Source organism: Cebus imitator, unplaced genomic scaffold (genome assembly GCF_001604975.1).
Source record: "Cebus imitator isolate Cc_AM_T3 unplaced genomic scaffold, Cebus_imitator-1.0 Scaffold32, whole genome shotgun sequence".
In the NCBI taxonomy this organism is placed as follows: domain Eukaryota; kingdom Metazoa; phylum Chordata; class Mammalia; order Primates; family Cebidae; genus Cebus; species Cebus imitator.
Genome location: NW_016107347.1, coordinates 5681396 through 5699451, shown reverse-complemented (window position 1 = coordinate 5699451; position 18056 = coordinate 5681396). Strand labels below are relative to the sequence as shown.

General features: G+C 46.9%; 1 protein-coding gene across 10 annotated transcripts in view; it reads right to left on the bottom strand.

The window, feature by feature from the left end:
• Positions 1–5340: 5340 nt before the first annotated feature.
• SYT6 (synaptotagmin 6) overlaps positions 5341–18056 on the bottom strand; it is a 69589-nt gene continuing 56873 nt past the window's right edge. For 5 of the 10 annotated variants that reach the window (XM_037737011.1, XM_017524241.2, XM_017524243.2 and 2 more), the window contains exons 5-7: positions 15189–15360; positions 13850–14000; positions 5341–8578 (exon numbers count right to left, since the gene is read on the bottom strand). In XM_037737011.1, the coding sequence (XP_037592939.1) occupies positions 8507–8578; positions 13850–14000; positions 15189–15360 (395 nt within the window). In that variant the 3' untranslated portion in view covers positions 5341–8506. Of the gene's footprint in view, positions 8579–10183; positions 10253–13849; positions 14001–15188; positions 15361–18056 lie in introns of all 10 variants that reach the window. The other 5 variants (XR_001823759.2, XR_001823760.2, XR_005199377.1 and 2 more) reach the window with 4 other exon arrangements.

The following is an 18056-nucleotide window of genomic DNA, read 5'->3' as shown; positions in this document are numbered from 1 at the left end:
CACCGGGCCCAGCTTCTCCTGCCTTTTTGAAGCTCGACAGTGCTTTTCAGTAGAGCTGCAAAGTTATACTGACTTCATTCTTCCTTACATTATCCATCATTTGCATCATCATCAATGCGGGGTGACTGGCTGGGGTTGGGTTTGATGGGCAGATCCCACAACTCTTTAGCGGCTCCTGGAGGAGTAACTGGTGTGGGGGACCAAATTAGTATGCATGACTGATGATTTTCAAAGAGGCCATCACCAGGCCCTCTTCCTGGAAGGGATGAGGCTAGGGTTTCAGAGGGTACATTTAGGGGTATGCCATGAAGGGATATGCATAGATGTCTGGGTTAGGTAATCCTTCTCTAGGATGTCTTAAATCTCTGATATATTTCGAGCTTTGCTCTTGCCGTATTACTGAGTAATTTCCTATTTCTTCGTTTGTCTCCTCTGAATTTTGAGCTCCTTAAAGAGCTATGTTCTATTAGAAGGCACTTAGCATCATGCTTAAGCATGTGAGCTCTGGGATTTAATTATCTGGGTTCAGTTTCATGATCTTGGGCAAGCTCTTTACCCTCTTATGGCTGGAAGGGGAATTGGATGAGATTATGCATGTAAAGCACTTAGAACAATGCTTGGCCTGGCATATAGTAACTGCTTAGTGTATGTTAGTTATTAGTATTCTTAAATTTGCATGTCCTCAGCTCTAGCATGATACCTGATGTACATTAGATGCTCAACACATGTCTTTTGAGTGAATAGATGGGTAACTACCTATGTGTATGCAGAAAAAGAGGTGAGCCTGCCATAATGGGAGTAAGTCCAGGTGAAGTTCTTGAGCATTCTGGGGCTGAGGTGGGGCAGGAGAGAGAAGCTGGGCTGCAAGATTTAGTTCTGTTGTCAGGTTGGGAATTGGGCCAGGACATTTACAGTTGTGGGAGATGACTTTCACAGGAAACTGGTAAGAGTTGAGTTTAGTGTAAAAGGTCTAGTTAGCTAGGTTTGACCTCCACATATACTGGGTTCTGTACGAAGGATCACAACATGTGTTTATCAGTAGGGTTCCCAGAGCAGAGGTGGATTTATGGACAGAAAGTCAGCAAATGGCACCCTGTGGAGTGGTTATAATGTCTTCAAGAGTTGGGTCCCTGACAATACTACCGAAAGTAACCCACAGATTCTAGGCGATTTCTATTAAAATCCCAATGATGTTTTTTAAAGAAATTGAAAAATTCATCCTAAAATTCCTATGGAATCTCAGGGAACCCTAAATAGCCATAATAATCTTGAAAAAGAACAAAGTTGAAGGACTCATTCTTCCTGATTTCAAAGCTTACTTCAAAGCTACAGTAATCAAAACAGTATGGACTGGCATAAAGACAAACATATAGACCAAATAATTAGAACAGAGACATTAGTAATAAACCCTTCCATGTATGGTAAAATGATTTTTGACAGAAGTACCAGGACCATTCAATGGGGAAAAGGACAGTCTTTTCAACAAATGATGCTGGGAAAATTGGATACCCACAAGCGAAAGAATAGAGTTGGACCCTTACCTTACAGCATATGGAAAAATTAATTCAAAATGGATCAAAAGCCTAAATGTAAAGAGCTAAACCTATAAAACTCTTAGAAGAAAACAGAAGAAATCTTTATGACATTCAATTTGGTGATGATTTCTTAGATATAGTATAAAAGTCAGAAGCAACAGAAGAAAAAAGACAAATTGGACTTCATCAGAATTAAAAACTTTTGTGATTGCATCAAAGGACATGATCAACAGCGTTAAAATGCAACCCATAGAATGGGAGATAATGTTTTCAAATCACATATCTGATAAAAGATTAATATCCAGAATACATACAGAACTCCTACAACTCAACAATAACAAAAACAACCCAATTCAAAATGGGCAAGGGGCTTAAGTAGACATTTTTCCAAAGAAGATACACAAATGGCCATTAAGCACATGAAAAGATGGTCAACCTCACTAACCATTAGGAAAATGCAAATCAAAACCACAATGAAATACTACTTCACACCCATCAGGATGGCTACTATCATAAAAGCAAGGGTTGGCGAAGATGTGGAGAAACTGGAATTCTTGGGCAGTGCTGATGGGAATGTAATAAAATAGTGCAGGCGCTATAGGAAACAGTATGGAGTTCCTCAAAAACTAAAAACTGAATTACTGTGTAGTCCAGCAATTCTGTTTCTGAGCATACATCTAGAAGAATTGAAAGCAGGGTCTCAAAGAGATGTTTGTACACCTACAGTGTACAATAGTAGCATCATTCATAATAGCTAAAACATGGAAGCAACCCAAGTAGCCACTGATGAGTGAATGGATAAGCAAAATGTGGCATATCCGTACAACAGAATATTATTCTGCCTAGAACAGAAGGAAATTCTGACATATTCTGCAACATCTGTTGAGGACATGATGCTAAGTAAAATAAGCCAGCCACAAAAGAACAAGCCTGTGTATTCCACTCATATGAAGTACTTAGAGCAGTCAAATTCGTAAAGACAGAAAATAGGATGGTGGTGGCCAGGGGCTGGGGGAAGGGAGGAATGGGGTGTTAGTGTTTAACGGGTAGAGAGTTTTAGATTTGCAAGATGAAAAGACCATTGCGGATGGAGGTGTGGATGTTAGTACAACAGTGTGAATATACTTAATGCCTGTGAACTATACAATTAAAAATGGTAAATTTTATGTCATGTGTATTTTGCCACAGTTCTTTTCAAAACATCAAGGGTCGAGCTGAGGGGACAGAAAAAAAGAGTTGGTGGCTTGCAAACCTAGGTGAAAATGGACTTTTGTGAATCGAGTGATATTGAAACAACTTGAATTCACTTGTTAGGAAGAATCATTTTAGGAAGCCCTTGATTGATCTGTCTTGTTCATCGGCATTTGCATCGATCAGCTTTGCTCGAGCACTTCTCCATCATGATTCGTGTCAGTTTCTTTTCCACAAACCTCTAAATGTTTGTGGTTCCCAAAGAACCTCTTTTTAGGCTCCCTTGTCTACGTGTCCTCGCTTAGCAGGGTCAGCCTCCTGTCTTCACATCACTTTGTCGTGTAAGGTTCCTGTAAACAAGCGTCTCACACCTGACCTTGCTGCCAGGCTGCGTTTTGAACTGCAGCTATCTGCTGGACATCCCTCCAGCATCTCAAACTGAGTTTGGCCCAAACTGGACTCACCATTTTTTCTTGTTCTGCTGAATTTCTGGTTTCTGTGGAAGGCATAGAACATGTGGTTTCCAAGGTATAAAAACATATGACACTTGGGACACCCCCTTTCCTCTCCTTGTCTTCCAGATGAGTGCAGCTGTCAGCCATGTTGCGTTTTCCCTCTGTGACCATCACATTTTTAAAAAATAGAGATGGGATCTCACTATGTTGCCCAGGCTGGTCTCAAACTCCTGGGCTCAAGTGATCCTCCCACCTTGGCCTTCCAAAGTGCTGGGATTACAGGTGTGAGCCACCACATCTGGCTGTGACCACCACATGTTGTACAGGTGCCCTGCCTGTGTCTGGGTCAGCCCTACACTCCCTCTTGTGGATGGCCACAATTGCCTTGCCATCTCTTCACCTCCAGTCTCTCCACATGGGCTATGAGCCAGCCAGGGAAAAGCTGGGGAGAGCCTGGTCCTGTTCCCTCTACTAAGGAATCACACCTCTGGATAAGACTCACCCTGAAGGAGAGCAGAATGTGGCACGGATCATAAAGTCCCAAGTGGCTTCTGGCTGAGAAATAGCCCAGGAAGGAGAGGCTGGTTAAGTGGATGGGGTGAGACCACTAGACTGAGTTTCAAAGTCAGAGGGGCAGGTGCAAAGCCACCAGTGGAAAGTGGGGCAGCAGATCCAGTTCCCAGAGGAGGCTGTTGGCAAGAGCTACGCAGGGGCCAGGTCTAGAGTCTGGTGGAGTGGGGCTCAGGGCCGGGGACAGTAGGGCTCCATGGGCAGAAGTCCTGCATTCTTCCGGGGCTGACCAGTGCAAGCAGGGTGGCACTTGAACTCAGGGAGTTCACTGTTTCCCCTCGATGCGGGATAGTGCAACCCTAGGAATTGCTGCTCTGGACTTTCACTTGTATGGGCCCGTCAGTCTGCAGATGCCTTCTCACAACTGTTACACCTCCAAATCCCACTCAGCCTCAATGCCTAGAGCACAGCCACTTTGCACCTGAAGTTCCTACTCATTCTGCTGAGTTGTGATGTGTGATGTTCTTTCTTCTTCTTCTTCTTTTTTTTTTTTTTGAGACAGAGTGTTCCTCTGTCACACAAACTGGAGTACAGTGGCACCATCTCTGCTACTGCAACCTCCTCCTCCTGAGTTTAAGTGATTCTCCTGCCTTGGCCTCCCAAGTGGCTTGGATTACAGGTGCCCACCACCACGTCCAGCTAATTTTTGTATTTTTAATAGAGATGGGGTTTCACCATGTTGGCCAGGCTGGTCTTGAACTCCTGACCTCGTGATCCGCCCACCTCAGCCTCCCAAAGTGCTGGGATTACAGGTGTGAGCCACCTCGCCCGGCTGATGTTCCTTCTTGAACCTCTATAGAGGTCCTTTTACCTCACCTCCCTAACGGCACTTCCATTTTCTACCTTGACCTTTCTGGTAAGTCATTTGACAATGAATAGAACCCATGGATGCCTGTGTTAGTGCTTCTGAATCCATCGTTCTGAATCCACGTGTCAGCCTCCACAGGCCTGTTTACATTCACTGTGGTCTTCCCAGGTGCTGCTAACTCAGTATTTTCAGTTCTTCTTTCCCCAGGGAACTTAAGCCTCTTATGTTTTGGGAGACCCTATCCGTAGTTCTGGCAATGGACTGTGAAGAAAAGCATTCAGGCCACTAGGAGACCCTTCAAGTGTTCTTTTCCCTCAGGGGTGGCAACTAGCAGTGTTTGAGTCCTCAGCTGCTCTGTCCTCCTGAGTCCCCTGAATAAATACAATGAGCAAAGCTCCTAGCTGACCTGTGATGGGTGCTTATCATGGATGAGAAATAAGCCTTTGTTGTTTTCAGCTACTGCAATCTGCAGGTTGTGATTGCAGCATAGCCCAGCCCATACTAGCAGACACACCGACCCCTTTGGTTTATCAGCTCTAGATGTGACCAGCACATTGCCGCATCCTGCTGGCTGTTGGGTGACCTGATGGAAAGGCCCTGGCAAGGGGAGGCCGCCTCTTCAGGCAGGAGAGTGCTGCTCTCAGCAGTTCAGCTCGCTGGGCCTCTCACGGTGGAGCTCCCCTCATTTAGATGCAGTTGTACAGGAGTGGATGGTCCCTTCCACTCTCCTCTCTATGGACTGCTCTCTAAATTAATTAAAAGCTGCAGGCGAGCAGAGAGATATTCTAACACATTAGAATGTTCTTTTTTAATTTTTGAGGCTGCAGAAGTATTTTCCCATGGCTTTCCCAAGTTGTATTTTACAATGGCCAGCAGGATTCCTCTGCTGGTGGGTGACAGCACTGTACTTCCCCGAAGTGAGTGTATGGCCCACGCCCTGAGGGGAGCTTCAGCATCTGGAGGGACTGCTTGTTGAGCTCAAGAGCTGAGGGAACAGTGGAGTCCTGTGCACCAAATGCTGTCTGAGCCACAAGCCTGACAAAACACAGGTGGATTCCAGCCTGAAGGGGTCCACAGGTATTCCTTGAGCAGAACAAAACACCAACAGGCCTTCTGCTCTACCACTGATAAAAGGGAAGTGGTTATCTATGTGAAGCAAAGATTGAAAGAAAAGCTTTGTGATGTCTTGTGTGTGTACTGGCTGCTAAACCCCAGGAACGTAGTGACAAGAGAGACGGGCAGGAGACAGAGATTTAATTGAAAAAAATCTCCAGGCTGTGATGGGGAGTGGGAAGACAGAAAGCAGTAATCACCAACATAATATTTTAAATGACAATGCAATTAATTAACGTCCTGGGCAAGTGCAGAGTGGGAGGAGGGCATCTTTCGGTCCAGAAACACTGCTAAGTAAAGGAGAAGGGAACTTTCCGTGTTTTTTTTTAAAAAAACCTGTGTGCAAATGGCCCTGGTTATCACAACTTCATCAAAGCTCACTCACAGCAACAACCCGAGAGGTTGCTCTGGCCAGAGAAAGCCAACAAATGGATCGACCTTGTATTTCATTTTTTTCTCCTCTGTGAGGGGAGAGGTACTGAGCTAGATAATGAGGTTGGCGGATGTTCAGCTTTCATTCATGATTCAGGCTGAGGACTAGTCTCTCTTGAGGGTGCTGGGGGTGAGACTGCAGGAGCTAAAAGCCTCCCTGGGGTGGGCTCCCAAGCTTGTAGGAATAGACCAAGGTTCCTAGAGCAGCAGCGGTTTGCAGCTGCCCAGGGTGGCATGGGGCTGGCTAGAATCTGTTCAGGAAATGATTTTCCGAAACCATTGGGCTGTTAACTCATGGGAGATAGCTACTTGGATGTAAAAGGAATGTCTCAGATGAGCAATGCTATTGTTATTCACATTGACCACATTCCCTTCTCCAAGAGGTTAGAATGGGTTAGCCTCACCTGCCTAAGGGTTTAGTAGTGACAGCTGGACACATATTTTGAGTTCACTTCCAGAAGGACCTTCTCAAACTAATTTCTGGGTTCCTTATGACCCAGGAAATGCAGTTGTCCCCTTTGTAATCGCAAGGCCCACAGCATCTGTTCACCGATGGAAATGACTCTCTTAATGGGGTCAGTCTAGAGTCAGAATCATAATGAGGTTTGTCACTTCTAGGAATCTTGTCATGACCTTGGGGTTTCTTCTCACTCTCAGGAGAACCTCCAAATGCAGGACTGCTGGACTAGGAAGGCCTGCCGATCACAGGATATTTGGGGAGAAAAGTCATCTTTACCCATGAGTCCCTAGCCCAAGGCTCAGTGCGGAGCAGAGCTTAGGTTTATCTACATTTACTTTTCTAAGCAGAAAACTCTTTTTGTCACAATATCCTGTTAGCTCATGCCCAACCTGGTCATTTTTAGGGCTAGAAGATACTATGCAGAGTTAGATCAGCAGAAAAATCTGACACCTTGGTTTAAAATGAGGACCACTTTATTGGTTGCTGCCCCTTTAGCATGTAACATATATAAAGAATAAGACACAGGTGTGTGAACAGATTTTCTGTTCTTGACTTTCCACTGTGAAAAGAAGGGGTTCCCCAGCAGACTTGCCTCTTGCAAGTATTACACACAGCTCTGGAAACTAGCACTGCGTAGTCACAAGTCAGGTAGAAAATCACCTCCATGCGCTTACTCGGGTTATACAAACTGAGATTGAGCACATCATCCTGGTTTTAGGGGTTGGGGGAAGGCCACTATTAACTGAACAGAAATGTGCTACTACAACACAGGATAGTTCAAATAATTGTTTTTTCCTAAACTGAGTTTGGCCTAAGGTAGAGATCTAAAGGAAACAAGAAACCCTCACAACCACTGAAACAAACAACACGGAAGTACTTAGCAATTTATAGAACTAAAGTTTAAGATGAATATTGTCCCAGAGCCAAAGGGGCTGAAAGAGGCTTACGCTGACTTGGTTTCAAATAAAAAGACACTCTTCATAGAAAGCCGGACTCAAACTGTTGGATTTCAAAACTCCCCATTTGGAAAAGAACATTTAATCTAGGTTTTTTTCTGTAATCTGTTTAGGCATTTTAAACAGCGGCTTGATACTTCGTGGAATTATAAAGCTATGTATAATGCAGAAATCATTCCAGAACATATGTATCTCTCTTACTTTACAATGAAGGTTATTCTGAGAACAAAGATCCTGTTTTGAAACAAATATGATCGTTAACTGTGGTGCATCAGAAAACATATGGCGTGTTTAGTTTCAGTGGAATCATTCCTAAAGAAAGTGACTAAGGTCCCATGAGGAATCGAGACGTTTTCGATTCTTGAGGAAAGCCAACGAGGAGGGCGAGCGAGGAACCCTGCACATCAACCGAAGGCTCACAGGCGCCTCAGAGGTCTTGTGATTTCAACACAGGACTGAGGGTCCCAATACAATTTACGTCCCACCAGCAAACGGCTTCAAAGGCTAGTAATTCGCCCTACAAAGGCCCTTCCATAAATTCATCTCATTCCTGCAGGACACTGAAAATCCGGCCGCAGTCCCACCACGCCTCCTCCTTTTCCAGGGCTGTGGAGCTTGCTGGAGACACAGCATTTCAGAAACTCAATCCACCTCTTTCCAAAAGACTATACACTGTATTTTCTAGAACCAACTTCTGGGCTTTCCGCCCTTTGTCTTTTCCTACTCTTTTTTTTTTTTTTTCTTTTCTTAACAGCAGACCCATAAAAAGTGAAAAACCACAAAAACATCACCTTGGGAGACAGAAAAGACTAAGACAGATCTGACCACATGACAAGTGTCTCGGCCTTGCCCTACACAGGAGCAGGTAAGGCTCTGGAGTGACGACGGCCACCACCGCCACCGCGACTGCACGACACTGTTTAGACGGTTGGACAAGTGCAAAGAGAGCACTGCTGAGTCCCGCTGGGGTTACTCGGCCGCGCAGCTCATGGGGACGGAGGCGGTTTCGGAGATGGGCACGAGCTCTCACTGTCGAAGCTGGCAGCTCGGCCCTGCCACTGCAAAGGGGGAAAATCTGGTTATTAATTGCTAAAGGAATTCACATTTCAGCTTGCAAAACTGAACTGGCCCATGCACTGAATTCACCTTTCCCAGCTTCTCATAAGCTTTCTTGAATTTTGCTGTCAGCCATGCAAAAATATAGGGGAAACAGCTTAGAGCTTCTAGGCTGGAATACCTGATTTTCAAAATGACCTACTGCAGAGATAATTAAAACTTTCTGTGTGTGTGTGTGTGTGTGTGTGTGTGTGTGTGTGTGTGAATGAGGTGCTATGACTGGACCATTTCCGAGTGCTTCAGCAATTTTTCACACTGAAAATCATATTATATTAGGAGCAAAAGAGGTAGTGTGCAGAACATGCCCTTATTGCCAAGAACCCATGGTCATGAATTATTAGCGATTTGTCTGGGAGCTGATAGTGCAGCTGAAAACCTGATACTGCTCTAGCTCTGAGCTGTCTCCTTCGGTCTTCATTCTTCCTGTGGGCATTTGCACCTGACTTGCGGAGAGGTAGAGGTGTGAGCAGACCCTTCTTGGCTTCTGCAACCCCTTTCTCTTCCCCAGCTCTCCTAGTTCACAGACTGCCTCCTATCAGCCCGACCCAAACCCTCTGTGAAAGGGGTGACGTAATGAGGCGTAATGAGTGAAGGAGAGGGCTGAGGCTGGGCGGACTTGAGCCATTCAGTCCTTCATAGCTGCAGCAGTCATAACCACAGCAGTGTTTACTGAGCAAGGATCTGACCCCATGGATTGACATGTTTGGGGGCTTTATAGTGATAACTTCAAAGTGAGTCCATGTCCACTGCTCACCCATCCTTGGAGTGGGTTGAAGAGACCCAGGACTCTCCTGGGTGTCTGCGGGACAGAGCTCCAGAGATAGAGGTAGGTAGGTGGTCAAGATGGCCTTCCTGAACCTGAAGTGCAGCCCCTTCTGCCTCTCATGAGCACTGACGGTCTCCACTGTGGAACGGTGGGGCTGAGTAAAAGCTGCAACTATGCATCTGTGCATGCATGGAGGCTCAGGGCCAGGGAGGATGTGGTTCTCCCTCGATACAGCCATTTCTAGAAGGGCTGAGCCACCTGAGAATAGATCACTTTCCATCCAGCATCACCTAGGGAGTAGATGGGAGACCCACAAAGTTGAAGAAGGACCCAGACCTACTAAACTACCTTAATGCTTTCAATTCTAAGGAAAGTGTCTGTTACCATTCTCTGGGCTCAATTCTTCATGGGCTCCTTAGGACTCTCTGTGTAGGCCAACTGAAGGTCTTTATGACTAAGCAAGGCCGGACAATCAAGTATCGATGACCACCATTATGTGACCTACACAGGAGCAATCTTGGCATGTCAGAACTGGAGGTAGGCTTGGGAGCCGATCTAGTCTAACCTTCTTGTTCTTGCAAGTAAGAAAACGAAGACGGAGAAGTCAAGACACAGCTAGCTAGGGGCAGAGCCAGCACCTGAAACGAGGTCTCCTAACACCCAACTAAGTGTTCTTTCCACTCCATCCTGCTGTGATCTCAGCATCTGGCCTCACTTGGGGAAGAAGGAGACAAAAGGTAGTAGGCAACCTAACGTCTTTGGGTCCACACCAGGTACTTACTCCTAACTCCAGGTGGCAGTCTCTCTGCTTGCAGCATCCACGTGAATGAAATCACAACCGAGGTTTTCCCTGGTGAAATATTTTAGATCAATAAATGCCTGGTTGTTGAGCCCATTATGGCTTCTGACTCGTGTTTCTTACCCAGAAGGTGACAACAGATGATTACTAATGCTCTCATTTAACAGACCTTCATTTTAGGGGTTCTACTTTTCTATTACAACCTTTACTGTTGGTGAAAGGTACATTATAATAACTGGCTTCTTCCCTGGGTAAGCATGCCACTTAAACAACCTGACTGACCGGCAAGGTCAGAGGAGAAAACACAAAAGAGTTACACTGAGTGTCTTTCCTCCTTTACATAACAGCCCAAAGAGCAGTCGCAGGGAGCATAACTGTTTACCCAGAACAAATGAAGAAGGAACACTGGCTCCCCTGCTAGTCCAAGTCTTCCTATGAAGATAAGCAAAGGGAGGAGATGGGGTTTGTGGACCATGGGAAGGCAAATGATTCCAGGAGGCTTACAGTGGCTCTGAAATAGCAGCATACCTGTCCCCAGCACACAGGGAAATGATTGTTCCAGAATGCCTGTGTTCCAGTAAGGTCTTTTGCTGCTCTGAAATGGGTCACGTTCCAACAGAGATGTAACATTTCTGGCAGATGATCTGAACCTGGCCCCCTGCAATAAAATGCCTTGGAGAAGAGCGCTGGTCAGCCCTGTGTGTGTGGTAACAACGATGACACGTGGCTCTGGGCTGAAAGGGAAGGGGGCCGGTGTCGCAGCTGGGGAAGGCCGCTCATGTTGGCTTGATGAATTTTTATTCATGAAAGAATCCCAGCAGGGAAAGATACCATTTCAGTTAATTTGTTCCCCTCAGCCTTATTTTGAGCCCCCAAACAAGCAAACAAGTATGATGCCCTCTGTTCTCATTAATAAAAAAGAAATGATCAAATTCATCTTAAGGGATTAACGAAAATCCCTTAAGAAAGGCGCAAGATAAATACAGAATGCTTTGCAGATATGATGCCATTTATCTTTCCAGGAGCTAGAGGAGATTTCTTTATGATTATACAAATGGGAGATACAAGTTTCAGGAGCAAAGCTCTTGCTCCATATCCAGAACAGGAATGAAAGAAGGCAGGATGTGAGCTCTGAGGATGAGCTGGAGGATCACCTCCAAACACAATGCATCCCATGGACACAAGGCGCTTACTTAATGTCAGCCCTGCGGGGTTACATGCATTTTAATAAAGATGTGTAAACTGCGGGAGCTAAATGTGTTGGCAGCAATTTTAAACAAATGGGAACTGTAGAAATCCCAGGTTGCCGAGACGAGTGCCCTTTTCAGCCTCTTGATACAGAGAATGATCAGCTGAGCAGAAAATGGTAGGATCGTGCGTTGGGGAGGGGGCATTCCTAGGAGCTTGGCCTGCGAGGTCAAGAAAAAAGTAAACCCAAAGAATATCCGTTTATTCTCTTTTGTTTTCCATATACTGTTGTTTTCCCTTTACGGCCTCATCAAATATTCAGTTTCAAGGGCTTGATTCGACTTTATCTTTCTTTTGTAGTCTGAACCGATGAAACCAAAGAAACAGGGATTTCGAATCAATTATTCGGCTTAATTAGGTTGTATTCCTCATGAAGGAGAGTGATTCTGGGGCCAAGTCCTGGCCCCTCCACGGTCCTCAGCACCACACACCCCGCTGTAGCCACTGCTCTGTCACTTTCCGTTTTCCACAGGCAGGCCCAGCCTGGTAACAGGGACGGGTTATTGCAGATTCAAGATCAGAAAGGCAGGCACAGCACAAGATGGGGGCTCATGGGCCCAGCCATCGTTTAGGGTCAGAGTTTCCTAGAAAAGTAAAGCTGGGAAGTGCTTATCCCCTCATTACCAAATAACCCAAAGACCAGAGTGGGGCAGCAAGTTTTCTAAGGCCCTACAGCTGACCAGAGGCCTCTTAGCTGTCATTCCATGCCCTCCCCCTAAGCCACCATAAACAGTTTAGTTTACTTGTTCCATTCTTAAATATCACCAAACGATGATAAACTGGTGGAAAGGATTGGGGCCTGGGGGGGCTGTCGTGACCCCTCCCTGGTTGACCCAATACAGCCTTTGGTAAAGTGCTGGATGCTGTCTGCAGGTTGTCTAGCGTTCTGCCCAGCAGTGCCTCCTGTTTTGTGGGTTCCTCACCCACAATCTGCAGAAAGGGCCTTCTGGAAAAGAGGGGCAGAGGCTCCCCTGAGGGAGCTGAGGGACTGGCCTCACTCATTAAAGCTCCACAGCTGTGGGAAAATCAAGGCACCCACAAGACAGAACTATGAGGCCTCAACTGCCAGAAACTTTGCTTCTTTTCACCCCTTGATGCCACCTCAAAGGTCACAGGGCAGGAGCTGCACAGAGCGCATGCCGCCTGTCTGGGGAGGTGACTCAGTTAGCCTGCCCCCCCTCACCAATCTGAGGTCCCTATCACCCGTGTTTCCACGGGTCCAATCCCCTTGGCTCTCATTCTCTTGAGACACCTCACTCTGCCGGAAACAGATGGAAATGGGCTTGTCTTCCCTGAGAGGGCAGGGAGCCAGCGGTTTCTCAGGGTTTGCCGCCCTGACTTCTCTGCATCATAGATTGTGGGGAGGGGATGACACTGTTTTGAAGGGGACTCCGATTTTAAGTCAAGGGGCCATGCAGTGGAAGGGATAAAGCTTTATTTTTGTATCAGTAGAATTTCCAATTTATACAGCTCTCTAAATTTGCTAGGTTTGATGCCCGTTAAGATGACAGAATATTCACCCAGCTTTCTAGGATATAGACCAAGGTATGAGATATTACAAGTGAGGTTTAAGCCTTGTTTGGTCACCCGCACTTCTAATCCATTTGAGAAAAAGCAGGCCTGGGGACCACCAAGGTGATGATAGAACACAGGATCCTAAGTCAGTGGGGTTGAGTGGAGGGTGGAGAAGTTTGCAGTTATCACTCAAAGGGATATTGTCTTTGCAGTTGAGAGAGAAGTGACAGGTTCAAGATTATACAGCAAGCCTGGAGGGGCCAAGATTGGAACCCAAGTCTCAGGACTCCCCAGCCCAGTGCTCTCTCCATTACGTCTCTGTCAGAACCCAGCGCAACCCAGACCCACAGCTTTAGCCAGAAAGCGTGACACCTTGAGGCCATGCTCCCTTTCCCAATAAGGGCGAGAACCCACATTCAGAAGAGGAGGAATCTGTTCCTGGGGATGTCCATCCAAGCAGTGAAAGCGGCTGACAGCCTCGCTTTGAGCCTCAGGGAACTTACTGTTCCGATTGGGGTGGAATGTCTTGCCAAGCTCTGATCTCACCCCCTTGGGGCTTTCTCCTAAAGGACCAACTTGGCCACGGGCTTTGTGAAAGCATTTCAGGCCTGGCACAGTGGTCTGCTGGGAAGTCTTCTTCTAAGTTCTTGCCTTCCATTAAGAACTCAGTGTTGCCTTCAAAATGCCCAACACCAGGGGCTTTGTGTCAGCGGGCCCCACCTTCTTCCTCTGATTCCTTTCAGCCTATTACACACTGGGGAAGAAGCATGTGGCCCTAGGCCCACCTTTCCACACAAGGGCGACGGTCTCACTGCAGCCGACTGCCATTCTCCAGCCCACACTGCCATGCAGCAAACATGCCAAGGGCCAGGCGACCTCACCCACCTCTTTGAAGGATTTCTTTACCTCCACCAAGGAGTGCCAGTGTGCGATGGGCTTCCGGGGGTATGCCAGCATCTCATTCCAGTGGTCCCTGCCCAGGCCTTCGGCATTGATCCCCACACGACAGACTCCTATGATCTCATTGTGGCCCACTCTGGGGGAGAAACAAAAGTCCCAGCATTGGCTACCAGACATGGCCTCAGAAAAGGAGGTCTGGTGGGGGTGGTGGTAGGATTCTGCCTAGTGGGTGTAACTCAGAACTCTGAGCTCTGAAAACATGCTTGGCAGGGCCTCAGGGTGTCAGTGGCAGTGAAGCTTTGCCTAGTCCCCTTCAGTGGGCACTGGACACAGACAGATAAGCAAAGGCTATAAATTTGTTTGGAATCTCAAGAAATGGTGAGCAGATGACCTGGGTTTGGGAGGTGAGAGGTTCTAAGTCTCCTCACTTGTTTGACCCAGGCAGCACATTACAACCTCACTGAGACATCTGCATTTGCAAATAAATCAACGGTCTCTGAGCACCATTTCTCCAAACGCCCAGTGGCTGAAATGTGATTTATTCACTCAGTAAGAACATCAATTATCCCTTAAGTGTGTGCGTCAAGCATCTACTACGCCTGAGAACTTGTGCTAAAAATCCAAAACTGAGGCTTTATTGCATGGTTTCTTTCTCCTTCAGCTAAAGTGACAACTGGAGAGGAGTTATGGAGGCGGGAGTAGTTGAAAATGTTTTTGAGCCAGCCTAGATGGAAGAGCAGGATGTGTGGAAGAGAAGAAAAATATCTGAGGAAGCAGGAGTCCCATGGGATGGATATGCTGGGTCCAGAAGGCCTTAGGGTGCACAGGAAAAGCCTGGATCACAGGAGCCATGGATGGTTCCTGAGAAGGGAAGGTCCAGGAAGAAAGCTGTCATTTGGGAAGATGTGTCCTTAGTATGCTGGCTGATTTGGGGCAGGAATTGATGGAGGCAGGGGTCAGCTAGTAGGCTGCACAGCCATTCCAGGGTAAGAGTAGTCACAACAGCAGAAATAGAGAGGATAGAGGGGCATTTCAAAGGCCAGATAACAGGACTTGGTGCCAGATAGAAGAGTGGGAATAATATGGTGAATTCAGGGAAACTGATGGCTAGAGCTGCCCCTGATGGAACTAGGACGGTTGGGAAAAGAACTTTGAACCCTTTGCTAAGGGGGAATCCATGCTCTTCCTCAAACTCCTCTACCCTTCTTAAGTGCAGACAGATTTGAGGCCTGAACCCTGAAGCTGAGCTGTGAACCGCAAGGTCTAAGGCCAAGGAGCCGTGGCCTGCACTGGAGTGGGATGCCCCTCTGGGACGCCTACCTACCGGTCATAGTCCATGACTGAGATGAGCAGGCTGACTTGATCCATGTTTTCCGGGGGAATGTCAAAGATGATGGCCTCATTGTAGACAGGATTGAGAGTGTTTTTCTTTATGGTTGTTTTCTTTTTCTTCAGCCTCCGCCCATCACAAAGCAGGGACACTTTGACATAGGGATCTGTGCCAATGGGGGCAGAGGAAAGAGAATGGAGTGTGTTAAACAGATGTCCGCAAACATCATTTGCAGCAAAGGGACCGAAACCCTGGACCTACTGCTGCTCATCAGATGGTATCAGTGGGTTGTTAAAATAATTAAAGCACCTTGTATTTATGTAGCACACCTGTCTCTGAGGACGCTCTGTACTTAATAAATGCAGAGTCTTTAGCTACCTCAGTATTCTTGGGAGAGCGCCTAATGGACTTTTACTAATGGGGAAGCTGGCCCCAAATCAGACATGACAACTGCCGATGGGTACGCAGTTCACAGCCCTAAATCGCAGCTCGTCAGCCGCTGGCTGACTCAAAAGGGTGATGAGGCTGAACAGTGACACGATTTCTTTCACCTATGTGGAGTCCTTTTCTCTGGGTGGCTTTTTTGTTTTGCCAGAATTATAAATCCAAGGATAAAGTTGGGGGGGAGGGAAAAAATAGGACTCAACAATGGCCAAGGAGGCACAATGTGTCAGAGTGAAATGAACAGCAACGGCCACAATGCTGTTTATGTCCTCCCCACCTGACAACATAATTGCGGGTCCCATTGTCTCAATAATCTTATTTCCATTTGGCATCTACAAGGTGGGAAGTGGCCCTGCTCTCTGCTTCCCTGGAAGCCGTTTCCTGCCCACTTCTGGGTGGTGGAGGCAGAGGGAGCTGTGGCCCGGGGAGACTCAGGGCAGCTGGTTGACATTTCCTTTCTCAGTGGTATCTTGGATTCTTTCCATCCTGCCAAGATAAGCTTTTGTTGAACTTCCACGTGCCTCCCACCCTTTTGTTTTCTTTAGTTTTCTGAATGGGTATTTGTTGGTCATCTTTCTACCCTGAAATTTTCTCCTCAGCCAAGTCAAGTGACACCTATTGTATCTCATAGCACAGGTGTCCCGGTCAGCATCGCAATTGTTATTTATGCCTCGCAGCTCAAGAAATGGGAGGGCGGCTCACAGGTAATGATAGCTTTTGAGACGCTGATGCGCTGAGACACCTTGTTGCCCAGAAGCCAGGGCTCCTGTGAATCTGTCAGAAGCCGAGCAGCTGCTCCCCAGCTCTGTGATTCATAGGCGTATGGTTCTCTCTCCTGGACATCGAGCACCCACGAGGTCCCTGGACTCTCTGGCATCAGCAGGTGGCAGATGAGGCACACATCCACGGGGGAAACGAGGGAGAACTGCAACACCTGATCGGAAACCCCAAGCCTTAAAGGCATTTCCGTAGAGCTGCGACTAATCCATGTGGCAGCAGTGGCTATGCCTTAACTATGGGGACATGAGGTTGGGTTTATGAGGAGACCATGAGGTGTTTAATCGGCCTTCTATCTCTAACTGCACATTTAAAAAACTCTTGTCTCAGGGGCATTTCAGTAAAAAGGAAGTAGCAGTTTTGAGAACTGGCATGAGACAGCTTCCTGGTTTTCATAGATTCCATTCTCCATGGATATGCCCCAGGGCATTACTCAGGTCCACCTAGACAGACGGGCAGAGCTAGCCCCAAGACCCGTCTTTAACACAGCAGCGTGCAAACTCCGTAAGGATGTACTTTGCCTTGCAAAGTGGCTCCAGACTTGAGGTTGCTTAGGTGCTGTCTCATTCCCCTGCTCTGCCTTATTTCCACACACTCCCATGTAAGAGCAGATTTCCATATCATGAAGCTTGGAAAAATAGAGGCAGAGCCACTTGTCCCATGGGCCACTGGACAAATGCCTTAGCAGCCTTCCCTAACTCTGTTCACCCCTACAACAGACTCCCGAGTAGCTGGGATTACAAGTGCACGCGACCACACCGGCTAATTTTTTTGTATTTTTAGTAGAAACGGGGTTTCACCATGTTAGCCAGGCTGGTCTCAAACTTCTGACCTCAGAACCTCAGGTGATCCGCCCATCTTGGCCTCCCAAAGTGCTGGCATGCGCCACTGCCCCTGGCCGGCATACCCATTTTTTTTTTTTTTTTTAAGAGACAGGGTCTTGCCATTTTGCTGAGTCTGGTCTTGAACTCCTGGGCTCAAGCGATCCTTCCACGTCAGCCTCCTGAGTAGCTGGGATTACAGGATGTGCCACTGTGCCTGGCTGCCTATGAAATTTATAAAATTCAGTGGACATATTTCCCTGGCAGGAACCAACACTTTCACCAGCATCCATGGAGCCAAGCAGACAGATGACTGTTCCCTAGGCTTTTCTGGGGCAAAAGCCTGTGGTTTCTAGTGGATTGCTGGCCCCAGATGATCTTGGAGGTCCTTCCTGTCTAACAGCCTATGATGCTCTATGCAGCTGAGGGACGGGACACAAAGAACAGCAGTGTATTTCAGCCTCATTGTCATGGGAGCCATCAAAATTCAGCATTTAGAATGCACTCACCACCCCTTTATAGCATACTGGTCCTTATTATTATTTTGTGCTATTTTTAGAGTCATGGTTCTAGCAGATAGGCTTAGATAATTGGTTCAGGGTTAGTTTAGATCATGGAGAATAGGAAGATCCTGGGTTTTAGATGTCAGTGCCATGCAATCCAGGAATAGGCAGTTAACAAGCTCCATTCACTCCCAGCTTAGTCCAACATCAAATAAATCTGGGCTGAGGGCAAACTCAAACTCATCCTCAAGAACAGGAGTCTAGTTTGAGAGGCTCCTAGCAAGCACACCCCCTCTGCTTTACTCTTGGGACAGGTT